The sequence below is a fragment of the Boleophthalmus pectinirostris genome, unplaced genomic scaffold, assembly GCF_026225935.1.
Source record: "Boleophthalmus pectinirostris isolate CB_2022bp ecotype Guang Dong unplaced genomic scaffold, ASM2622593v1 HiC_scaffold_10, whole genome shotgun sequence".
Classification (NCBI taxonomy): Eukaryota; Metazoa; Chordata; class Actinopteri; order Gobiiformes; family Gobiidae; genus Boleophthalmus; species Boleophthalmus pectinirostris.
In genome coordinates, this window is record NW_026570971.1 from 245,001 (window position 1) to 257,500 (window position 12,500).

At 53.5% G+C, this 12,500-nt stretch overlaps 2 protein-coding genes across 2 annotated transcripts in view; one reads left to right on the forward strand and one right to left on the reverse strand.

The window, feature by feature from the left end:
• sec23a (Sec23 homolog A, coat complex II component) overlaps positions 1-11,062 on the forward strand; it is a 27,697-nt gene extending 16,635 nt beyond the window's left edge. Inside the window, 8 exon segments of the mRNA XM_055156486.1 lie at positions 6,037-6,143; positions 6,421-6,592; positions 7,742-7,819; positions 7,936-8,097; positions 9,161-9,247; positions 10,201-10,356; positions 10,753-10,818; positions 10,916-11,062. Coding sequence (XP_055012461.1) covers positions 6,037-6,143; positions 6,421-6,592; positions 7,742-7,819; positions 7,936-8,097; positions 9,161-9,247; positions 10,201-10,356; positions 10,753-10,818; positions 10,916-11,005 — 918 coding nt within the window. The 3' untranslated portion in view covers positions 11,006-11,062.
• Positions 11,063-11,743: 681 nt separating this feature from the next.
• Positions 11,744-12,500, reverse strand: part of znf839 (zinc finger protein 839) — a 20,548-nt gene continuing 19,791 nt past the window's right edge. Inside the window, exons 18-19 of the mRNA XM_055160535.1 lie at positions 12,288-12,500; positions 11,744-11,802 (exon numbers count right to left, since the gene is read on the reverse strand). The exon at positions 12,288-12,500 is cut by the window's right edge and continues 23 nt beyond it. Coding sequence (XP_055016510.1) covers positions 11,744-11,802; positions 12,288-12,500 — 272 coding nt within the window. The remainder of the gene's footprint in view (positions 11,803-12,287) is intronic.

Below are 12,500 nucleotides of genomic sequence, written 5' to 3' on the forward strand. Positions count from 1 at the left end.
GAGGGGGCGGGGCTTATCCACAGATCCAAGACACGACGGACGAGAACAACTTTAACTTTTATTTATTTAGCAAACATCGAGTCAGAAATCCGTCTGCCCCTGCCTGCTCCTGTCTGCCCCTGTCTGCTCCTGTCTGCCCCTGCCTGCCCTGTCTGCTCCTGCCTGCTCCCTGCCCTGCCCCTGCCTGCTCCTGTCTGCCCCTGCCCTGCCCCCTGCCTGCCCCTGTCCTGCCCCTGCCTGCCCCTGCCTGCTCCTGTCTGCTGCCCCCTGCCTTCCCCTGTCTGCTCCTGTCTGCCCCTGCCCCCTGCTGCTCCTGTCTGCTCCTGTCCTGCCCCTGCCTGCCCCTGCCTTCCCCTGTCTGCTCCTGTCTGCTGCCCCTGCCTGCCCCCTGTCTGCCCCTGCTGCTGCTCCCTGTCTGCCCCTGTCCTTCCCCTGCCTGCCCCTGCCTGCTCCCTGTCCCTGCTGCCCTGCCTGCCCCTGCCTGCCCCTGCCTGCCTGCCCTGCCTGCTCCTGCCTGCTCCCTGCCTGCTCTGCCTCCCCTGCCTTCCCCTGTCTGCCCTCCTGCCTGCCCCTGCCTGCCCCTGCCTGCTCCCGTCAGTCTCCGTTGCCGCAGAAACATAAATCCGCGTTGGCGAATCACGAGGCGGCGTTCCCGGCTCCAGGAAGTGACGTCCCAGGTCGTAGAGATCTGATTGGCCGCTTCAGGAGGAGGGGCGGGGCTTGGGCGTGAGAACCGCTGAAGGAGGCGGGACATGAGGACGCACGCCGCCGCCCGATACGGCCTGGAACAAACAGAACAAACGGAACAAATGGAACAAACGGAACAAACGGAACAAATGGAACAAACGGAACAAACGGAACAAACGGAACAAACGGAACAAACGGAGACACACGTAACAGTGTGTCAGGTGCGTCAGGTGTGCGTCAGGTGTGCGTCAGGTGCGCGTCAGGTGCGCGTCAGGTCAGGTGCGCGTCAGGTGCGCGTCAGGTGCGCGTCAGGTGTCCTCTCATGTGTCAGGTGCGTGTCAGGTGCAGGGGGCGGGGCTTACGTCTGGGTGAGGCAGGTGACTCCGGGGGTCACGGCGCAGCTGCTCAGCACCAAGAGCACGGACCCCTGAGAGACCCAGACCGGGACCAGGTCCAGACTCAGAACTTCATAAAGACTCACAGAAAGAAACGGAGTCCAGGTGAAAAGCAGCGCACCTGACGAGAGAACAGGACCACACCTGGTTTAGACCTGGTCTAGACCTAGTTTAGTCCTGGTTTAGTTCTGGTTTAGTCTTGGTTTAGTCCTGGTTTAGTCCTGGTTTAGTCCTGGTTTAGTCCTGGTCTGTGTCAGACTCGTTTGTTACTTTGTGTAAATATGTGACTAATAAAAACATCACAGAACATTATTAGAACTATGAGTGCACCTGTCACACCTGTCTCACCTGACACTCACCTGACACTCACCTGTCACCTCACCTGACACTCACCTGCCTCACCTGTCTCACCTGCCTCACCTGCCTCACCTGACACTCACCTGCCTCACCTGTCTCACCTGCCTTCACCTGCCTCACCTGTCCTCACCTGTCCTCACCTGACACTCACCTGACACTCACCTGACACTCACCTGTCTCACCTGTCTCACCTGTCTCACCTGTCTCACCTGTCTGTGCGTCTGTAATGAAAGACAAACACACCTGTCGTTCTGTTTACATGTGTCACATTTATGAGTCTGAATCTGAGCAGCTCCTAAACTGGTTATGATCCCACCTGCAAACCAGGCTAGACCCTGGAGCCCAGTCCTGGTCCTGGTCCTGGTCCTGGTCCTAGTCCTAGTGTTTGTCCTGGTCTCAGTCCCAGTCCTGGTCTTGGTCCCTCCCTGTTCTGGTCGTGGTCCTGATCTTGGTCTCAGTCCCGGTCCTGGTCTCGGTCCTGGTCTCGGTCCTGGTCACGGTCCTGGTCTCGGTCCTGGTCTCGGTCCTGGTCTCGGTCCTGGTCACGGTCCTGGTCACGGTCCTGGTCACGGTCCTGGTCTCGGTCCTGGTCTCGGTCCTGGTCTCGGTCCTGGTCTCGGTCCTGGTCACGGTCCTGGTCACGGTCCTGGTCTCGGTCCTGGTCTCGGTCCTGGTCACGGTCCCGGTCTCGGTCCGGTCTCGGTCCCGGTCTCAGTCGGACCTGTCCCGGTGAGCAGGGCGTTGGAGCTCTTCTCGTAGACGTGGGCGGGGACGTAGAAACAGTGCGTCTCGTTGCACCTGAAGGTTCCTCTTCGCGCCTGTCGCCGCGCCACGTGCACCACGTACCCCTGGAGCGCGCACGTGAGCGTCAGCGGCGTCGCCACGGAAACAATCAGCCACCACAACGACATCGCCCTGGAGACGCCGTCCACCTCGAGCAGACTGAGCGCGCACAGAGCGCGAGCGACGCTGTACCTGTATATAACACAAAAATATAACATATATATATATAAAACATATATATAAAACATATATACAACATATAACATTTATACAACATATATACATCATCCTCGAGCAGACTGAGCGCACAGAGCGCGAGCGACGCTGTACCTGTATATAACACAAAAATATAACATATATATATATAAAACATATATACAACATATAACATTTATACAACATACAACATTTATACAACATTTATACAACATATATACAACATATATACATCATCCTCGAGCAGACTGAGCGCACAGAGCGCGAGCGACGCTGTACCTGTATATAACACATAATATATATATACAGCATGTATACAAATATATAATGTAAATATAAATATAACCCGACTGCGTCTGTGATAAACAACATGGAAATAAAGCATTAGCATTAGCGTTAGCATTAGCTCAGTGTGTTTGTGCGTCTCCTTCAGTTAAACTCGACTCTGTCACTTTAAATGTTTCTTTAAATCACTTTGTTGTTTTTTTTCTGGAGTTTTCAGACGATCTTAAAACGTCTTTATCGGTGTTTCTGTTTGCGTGTGCTTTGTGCGTTTCTGTTTGTGTTCGTGCGTTTGTGCGTCGTGGCTCCATGGTAACTGCTGAACATTCCCCCATAGACACACATACAGAAGGCCCCGGTGCAACGTCAGTGTGAGGGACAGAACAGGGCGTGTACAGGATGTGACATCACTCAGGTGCGAGCGCGGCGGCTCCTACCTGTACTTTCCCACGCCCAGGACAGGAAGTGCGGCGTTAACGACACTGTAAATCCACAGAAGAAGAATCAACACGCGGATCCGACAGGAAGTCCACAGGCGGCCATTACTGAGGGCGTGACGGATCTCCCAAAACTGCCTCACCGCCGCCCACAAGCGAGCGTGAAGAGACGACGTGAGGAAGAGGACGAAGAGGAACCCGCCCACCTGACACCTGACGAAGAGGAAGTGAGGAAGAGGAGGAAGAAGAGGAGAGGGTGAGGAAGAGGAGAGGGTGAGGAGGAAGAAGAGTAGTAGAAGCGGCGTCCTGCCTGAGCAGACTGTGACTGACCAGTGTGGGTGTGGCTCCCCCTGGTGGACGTTGGCGATGCTGCAGTACAGAGCCGAGGGGACGACGCTGAGGCCGAGGAGCAGGTCAGACACGCTCAGGCTCAGAGTGAAGCAGGAGCACGGACCCCCGGACCACGCGGGCCCCCCGGACCACGCGGGCCCCCCGGAGCCTCTAGTCCCGTGCCCCGGCGTCCCCCTGAGGCCTCCGAGGACTCTGAGGTCCGGGTCTCTGGTCCAGAGGGTCAGGATCAGACTCAGGTTCCCCGCAGCAGCAGGCAGCAGGAGCAGAGCCAGCAGACACGAGTACAGGGCCCCGCAGAGCCCCGGGGCCCCAGAGGGACCCTCCCCACAGGGGTCAGAGAGGTTGGGCGGGGCCTGGAGCAGGGAGCAGTTCATCCTGAGGGTCAAACGCACCTCTGCCTCCACACACCAGGGTCACATGGGTCTGCGGGTCAGGGGGATGAGTCTGGGTCTGAGTCTGGGTCTGGGTCTGAGTCTGGGTCTGGGTCTGGGTCTGGGTCTGAGTCTGAGTCTGAGTCTGAGTCTGGGTCTGGGTCTGAGTCTGGGTCTGAGTCTGGGTCTGGGTCTGGGTCTGAGTCTGGGTCTGGAGAGCGAAGAGCCGTTGAGATGTTTTCAGATGGAGTCGAGTCTGAAACAGGAGCAGAACCTTCTCCTCCAGATCCACTTCTGATTCTACTGTAGGTCTAGTCCTGGTTCAGTCCTGGTTCAGTCCTGGTTCAGTCCTGGTCTAGTCCTGGTCTAGTCCTGGTCTAGTCCTGGTCTGGAGCCTGTCATTAGTCTAAGCTCAGAGGATTTGCTGAGTCATGGTTCAGTTGCAGCTCTAAAAAAAATCTCAAATTTATTTTTTTAAAATCAAGAAACAAAAGAAATTTAAAAATAAGTCCATGAGTCCTGGTTTAGTCCTGGTTCAGACCTGGTTTAGTCCTGGTTTAGTCCTGGTTCAGACCTGGTTTAGTCCTGGTTTAGTTCTGGTTCAGACCTGGTTTAGTCCTGGTTTAGTTCTGGTTCAGACCTGGTTTAGTTCCAGTTTAGTTCCATCAAACGTTGTCTTGGGTAAATTCACTTTGATTCAGTTTTTCCAGTCTCATCTTCTCTCCAGACTCTGGTCTCTGGTCCGGTCTCTGGTCCGGTCTCTGGTCCGGTCTCTGGTCCGGTCTCTGGTCCGGTCTCTGGTCTCTGGTCCGGTCTCTGGTGTAGTTTCCGGTCCGGACTCTGGTTTAGACTCCTCCTTGATCCTGGTCCAGTCCTGGTGTAGACCTGGTGTAGACCTGGTTTTGTCTCTGGTTTTGATCTGGATCCTCTGGACAGGTTCAGTCCTGGTCTGGTCTCTGGTCTCTGGTTCAGTCCTGGTCTGGTCTCTGGTTCAGTCCTGGTCTCTGGTCTCTGGTTCAGTCCTGGTCTGGTCTCTGGTCTCTGGTTCAGTCCTGGTCTGGTCTCTGGTCTCAGGTGTTGTGTGCAGAGGGAAGGGGGCGGGGCTTGTGTAATTACCTGTAATCACCTGTGCAGTGTTTCCATGGAGACGCCGTCAGTCACCTGCAGAGAAACAATTACAGCTCAGAGCGAGAGAGCCCCCCCACTGACCACCCCCCCCCCCCCACAAGACTACTGACCCCCCAGTCTACTGACCCCCACAGGCTACTGACCCCCCCCATGACCCCCCCAAGACTACTGACCCCCCCCCCCCCCCCCCAGGCTACTGACCCCCCACAGACTACTGACCCCCCACTGACCCCCCCAGGCTACTGACCCCCCCACAAGACTACTGACCCCCCCACAGTCTACTGACCCCCCACACAGGCTACTGACCCCCCCACAAGACTACTGACCCCACAACTGACCCCCCCACAGGCTACTGACCCCCCCACAAGACTACTGACCCCCCCACAGTCTACTGACTCCCCCACAGGCTACTGACCCCCCACAAGACTACTGACCCCCCACAGACTACCCCCCCACAGACTACTGACCCCCTTGCCCCCTCAAGACTAATGATGGTCTGAGTGGTTTGAACTGAGACACACTTCTGACCTGAGTGTGACCTGTGTGACCTGAGTGTGACCTGAGTGACCTGAATGTGACCAGTGTGACCTGAGTGTGACCTGTGTGACCTGAGTGTGATCTGTGTGACCTGAGTGTGATCTGTGTGACCTGAGTGTGACCTGAGTGTGACCTGAGTGTGACTTGAGTGTGACCTGTATGACCTGAGTGTGATCTGTGTGACCTGAGTGTGACCTGAGTGTGACCTAAGTGTGACCTGAGTGACCTGTATGACCTGAGTGTGACCTGAGTGTGATCTGTGTGACTGAGTGTGATCTGTGTGACCTGAGTGTGACTTGAGTGTGACCTGAGTGTGACTTGAGTGTGACCTGTATGACCTGAGTGTGATCTGTGTGACCTGAGTGTGACCTGAGTGACCTGAGTGTGACCTGTATGACTGAGTGTGACCTGTATGACCTGTATGTGACCTGTATGACCTGTATGTGACCTGTATGACCTGAGTGTGACCTGTATGACCTGTGTGACCTGCAGCACAGCGCTCCGATTCCTCAGGGAGGTCGAGGAGCCGTTCAGTTTGTGACTCAATATCAAGGACTCGAGCTACTAGAGGAATACAGAGTCAGAGTCACTGCCAGGAAGTAAGTACTACAAATACTACTACTACTACTACTACTACTACTACAGACAAAGACGAATCAGAGTCACTGCCAGGAAGTAAGTACTACAAATACTACAAATTACTGAAGATCTACTACTGCACTACAGGTAGGCTATAGCAGGTACTACTTATAGGCTGTATAGACTACTGGTAGTAGTAGTAGTACTTGTGTTTATCGGACTGAGCAGATGTAGTAGTAGTAGTAGTAGTATAGTATTTGTATAGTAGTCTCTGTAGTATCTTAGTGTTGTACTTAGATACTTGTAGTAGTACTTGTGTACAGACGCTCAGAGTCAGATCCAGAGCATCGCGGCGTCGTTTGACCAGGAGGCGGCGGCCATCTTGATGGCTCGGTTGGCGGTTTATCGAGCCGAGACGGAGGAAGGACCCGACGTCCTGAGATGGTTGGACCGACAACTCATCCGCCTGGTACGACACAGTGCCCCCTCTGGTACTGCTGTGGTACTACAGCACTACTGCAGTACTACTACAGCAGTACAGCACTACTACTACAGCAGTACAGCACTACTACAGCAGTACTACTGTACTACTACAGTACTACTGCAGTACTACTACAGCAGTACAGCACTACTACAGCACTACGTACTACTACAGCAGTACAGCACTACTACAGCACTACTGCAGTACTACTACAGCAGTACAGCACTACTACAGCAGTACTACTGTACTACTACTGTACTACTACAGCACTACTACAGCACTACTGTACTACTACAGCACTACTACAGCAGTACTACAGCACTACTGTACTACTACAGCACTACTACAGCACTACTGTACTAGCACTACTACAGCACTACTACAGCACTACTACAGCAGTACTGTACTACTACAGCACTACTACAGCAGTACTGTACTACTACAGCACTACTACAGCAGTACTGTACTACTACAGCACTACTACAGCAGTACAACTGTACTACTACAGCAGTAGTACAGTTGTACTGCTGTATTAGTGCTGCAGTACTACAGCAGTAGTACAGCAGTAGTACAGCAGTAGTAGTACAGTAGTAGTAGTACAGTAGTAGTAGTACAGTAGTAGTAGTAGCAGTAGTAGTAGTACAGTAGTAGTAGTACAGTAGTAGTAGTACAGTAGTAGTACAGTAGTAGTACAGTAGTAGTACAGTAGTAGTAGTAGTAGTACAGTAGTAGTAGTACAGTAGTACAGTAGTAGTAGTAGTAGTAGTAGTAGCAGTAGTAGTAGTAGTAGTACAGTAGTAGTAGTACAGTAGTAGTAGTACAGCAGTAGTACAGTAGTAGTAGCAGTAGTAGTAGTAGTACAGTAGTAGTACAGTAGTAGTAGTAGTACAGTAGTACAGTAGTAGTAGTAGTACAGTAGTAGTACAGTAGTAGTACAGTAGTAGTAGTACAGTAGTAGTAGTACAGTAGTAGTAGTACAGCAGTAGTACAGCAGTAGTACAGCAGTAGTAGTAGTAGTAGTACAGTAGTAGTAGTAGTAGTAGTAGTAGTAGTAGTACAGTAGTAGTAGTAGTAGTAGTAGTAGTAGTAGTAGTAGTACTTGTAGTACTTGTAGTATTTGTCTTTTGTTTGTTCCAGTGTCAGAAGTTTGGAGATTATCATAAGGACGACCCAAACTCCTTCAGATTCTCTGAGACCTTCTCCCTGTATCCTCAGGTGACCTCTGACCTCCTATGACCTTTAACCTTGAACCCTCCTTGTGATTGGTGTGTTTAACCCTGCCTGTCTGTGATTGGTGTGTTTAACCCTGCCTGTCTGTGATTGGTCCACAGTTCATGTTCCACCTGCGCAGGTCTCCGTTCCTTCAGGTGTTTAACAACAGTCCAGACGAGAGCAGCTTCTACAGACACCACTTCAACCGCCAAGACCTGACCCAGGCCCTCATCATGGTCCAGCCCGTCCTCTACGCCTACTCCTTCAACGGGCCCCCGGAGGTAAGGGCCCCCCCGCAGGGACCCACTGACCCCCCCACAGGGACCTACTGACCCCCCCACTGACCCCCCCACAGGGACCTACTGAACCCCCCACTGACCCACTGACCCCCCCACAGGGACCACTGACCCCCGACCACAGGGACCTACTGACCCCCCCACAGACCCACTGACCCCCCCACAGGACCTACTGACCCCCACTGACCCACTGACCCCCCACAGACCCACTGACCCCCCCACAGGGACCTACTGACCCCCCACTGACCCCCCACAGGGACCCACTGACCCCCCCCACAGGGACCTACTGACCCCCCCACTGACCCCCCACTGACCCCACCCACAGGGACCTACTGACCCCCCCCGCTGGGACCCACTGGACCCCCCCACAGACCCACTGACCCCCCCACTGACCCCACTGACCCCCCACAGGGACCTACTGACCCCCCACTGACCCCCCCACAGACCCACTGACCCCCCCACAGGGACCTACTGACCCCCCCACTGACCCACTGACCCTGACCCCCACAGGGACCTACTGACCCCCCCACACCCACTGACCCCCTGACCCCCCAGACCTGACCCCCCACTGACCCACTGACCCCCCCACAGACCCACTGACCCCCCCACCCCCCCCCCCACAGACCCACTGACCCCCCCCCCCACCGGGACCTACTGACCCCCCCCCCACAGGGACCCACTGACCCCCCCACAGACCCACTGACCCACTGACCCCCCACTGACCCCCCCACAGGGACCTACTGACCCCCCCTGACCCCCCCCCACAGACCCACTGACCCCCCCACAGACCACTGACCCCCCACTGACCTACTGACCCCCCCACTGACCCCCCACAGACCCACTGACCCCCCCACTGACCTACTGACCCCCCCACAGACCCACACAGACTCACACACAGGGACCCACACAGACCTTACTGCCCCGCCCCCTATCTGCCCAGCCTGAGGGACTCCACCTGGTCTAGTCCTGGTCTAGTCCTGGTCTAGTCCTGGTCTAGTCCTGGTCTAGTCCTGGTCTAGTCCTGGTTCTGACCCAGTTTTTCTTGTAGCCAGTTCTGTTGGACTCCAGTTCGATTCTTCCGGACAGAATCCTCCTCATGGACACGTTCTTCCAGATCCTCATCTACCACGGAGAGGTACAAGTACTACTACAAGTACTACTACAAGTACTACTACAAGTACTACTACAAGTACTACTAAGCACTACTACAAGTACTACTACAAGTACTACTACTACTGCAAGTACTACTACAAGTACTACTACTACAAGTACTACTACTACTACAAGCACTACTACAAGCACTACTACTACAAGTACTACAAGTACTACTACAAGTACTACTACAAGCACTACTACAAGCACTACTACTGCAAGTACTAACTACAAGTACTACTACAAGTACTACTACTACAAGTACTACTACAAGCACTACTACAAGTACTACTACTGCAAGTACTACTACAAGTACTACTACAAGTACTACTACTACAAGTACTACTACAAGTACTACTACTACTAAGTACTACTACAAGTACTACTACTAAGTACTACTACACTACTAAGTACTACTACTACTACTACAAGTACTACTACTACAAGTACTACTACTACAAGTACTACTACAAGCACTACTACTAACACTACTACAAGTACTACTAAAGTACTACTACTACTACAGTACTACTACAAGTACTACTACAAATACTACAACTACTACTACAGATACTACAAGTACTACAAATACTACAAGTCCTGCATATACTGCTAGTACTACTGTTACTGCTACTCTTCATGTTCTTAGTGAGTTTTTGGTGACTCCTCAGCGTGTTCTAAACATGTTCTCTGTGGTTCCTTCACGTTCTCTGTGGTTCCTTCACGTTCTGTGTGGTTCCTTCACGTTCTGTGTGGTTCCTTCACGTTCTGTGGTTCCTTCACGTTCTCGTGTGGTTCCTTCACGTTCTCTGTGGTTCCTTCACGTTCTCTGTGGTTCCTTCACGTTCTCTGTGGTTCCTTCACGTTCTCTGTGGTTCCTTCACGTTCTCTGTGGTTCCTTCACGTTCTCTGTGGTTCCTTCGTGTTCTGGTGCAGACTGTGGCTCAGTGGAGAAAAGCCAAATATCATGAAATGCCCGAGTACGAGAACTTCAAGCACCTGCTGCAGGCTCCTGTGGACGACGCCCAAGAACTTCTGCACACGCGCTTCCCCACGCCGCGCTACATCGACACGGAACACGGAGGCTCCCAGGTACCACCCGACCCCGCCCACCTCTGACCCCCCTGACCCCGCCCACCTCCAAACCCCGCCCACCTCCAAAAACCCTGACCCCGCCCACCTCCAAAAAACCCTGACCCCGCCACCTCCAAAAACCCTGACCCCGCCCACCTCCAAAAACCCTGACCCGCCCACCTCCAAAACCCTGACCCCGCCCACCTCCAAACCCTGACCCCGCCCACCTCCAAACCCTGACCCCGCCCACCTCCAAACCCTGACCCCGCCGTCCTCACGTTCTAAAACAGAAACCAAAGCTCCTTAAAAACAGATCCACACACAACTCGTCTAAACCACCTCAAGCCCACAGTGTGACCTCTGACCTCTCTGTGACCTCTGACCTCTCTGTGACCTCTCACTTTGTTTTCTCAGGCTCGGTTCCTTCTGTCCAAAGTGAACCCCTCCCAGACCCACAACAACATGTACACCTGGGGTCAGGTGAGTGACCTGTGACCTGTTCTGACCTGTGACCGTTCTGACCTGTTGACCTCTGACCTGTTGACCTGTGACCTCTGACCTGTGCTGTGTCCCTCAGGAGTCCGGGGCCCCGATCCTCACGGACGACGTCAGTCTGCAGGTCTTTATGGATCACCTCAAGAAACTCGCCGTGTCCAGCGCCGCCTGAACCCCCCCCACGGGAAAACCCCCCATCAGCCCCCCCCCAGAGCCTGTGTCGGCGCCGCGTGGATCCTACACGACCCCAAAAACTCCTAACCCCCCCCCCCCCCGCAGGATGAACCCGTCACTGAGGAGGGAGAGGACAGAGTCTGGGTCTGTCTCCTCTTCCTCTCGTTCTGCGTTTGATTCTTTGGTTCTAAATGAGCAACAGTTGCTGCCTTTACCCGACTCCTCCTCCTCCTCATCCTCGTCCTCTCCAGTTGCTGCCTCATCAAGTCTGTCCTCCCGTCCGCCTGCCTCTCCTCTTCCTCCTCTTCCTCCTCTTCCTCCTCTTCCTCCTCTTCCTCCTCGTCACATTTGTGGAAACTTCACCAAAACTAAACTTCACCTCTTGTTGTTCTGTCCTCGTCTGTGATTGGACAGAAGTCGTGTCCCTCAGACCGTTCACACTTCTGATTGGATGAACAGTGGGTGGGGCTTAGTGAAATGTTAAAGGTTAACCCGAGGTCACGCTCCGTTTCCATGACGACTGAAAACAAAATGTCCGTTACACCAAAGCCGTGTCCAAACATTACATTTAGATTAAGACGAGGCCGAATGTTTCTGAACGTCGTGTTTCTGTTTTATTTTTTAAATTTCTAATAAAAATGTTTCTGCTGCAAATTCTGTGTGTGACGTGTTTTTGTTTCAAGACCTGGTTTTGTTTTGTTTCAAGACCCGCGGCGCGGACCCGAGTCAGGACGAGTCAGGACGAGTCAGGACGAGGCCCGACAACAAAACCCCTGAAAACCCCCTGAAAATCACCTGAAAACCCAGAGTTTTGTCGTGTTCAGAGCGTCAGACACGAGCGACACGAGCCTCCTCACAAACTCACCGCGGCGCCGTTCGGTGGCGAACGGTCGCTCGTTGTGGTCGTCTCCAAAGCATCAGTGCGTCGGACGCCGGACGCCCTCCTGCACCTGTGTGTGAAACCTTCTCTTCAAACAGATTTTCAGAGCTGAAACATTTGAAAATGTGAAGAATGAGACAAGTCGTTTTATTTTACAAACGGATCTTTGAACAAAAGTAAAAACACTTTTGATGAAGAGTTTATTGGAGGAACATGAAAACGATGAATAAACCAAAGTGTCCGAGTTCTCTCCGTTTCCTCAAAAAAAAACAAAAAACCTACAAACGTTTAAAAAACTCCTAAAACTTTACACTGAGCCAGTCTCTGCTGCGGGGGGGCGGGGTCTGTGGTAGAGGGGCGGGGTCTGTGGTAGAGGGGGCGGGGTCTGTGGTAGAGGGGCGGGGTCTGTAGAGGGGGCGGGACCCGGTGTGTGGTGACCTCACACGGCGCTGGAGGCGGGGCTTGTGTCGTGGGCGTGTCTGAGGCGGGGGGTTTGACGCGGGAGGGGCGGGGCCAGAGGGCGCTTCTGTAGAAGGGGGCGGGGACTTCAGAGCTTCCTCCAGTTCGTTCATCTGCGCCGTGATGTCACTGGGATCTGCCTCCTGATTGGACA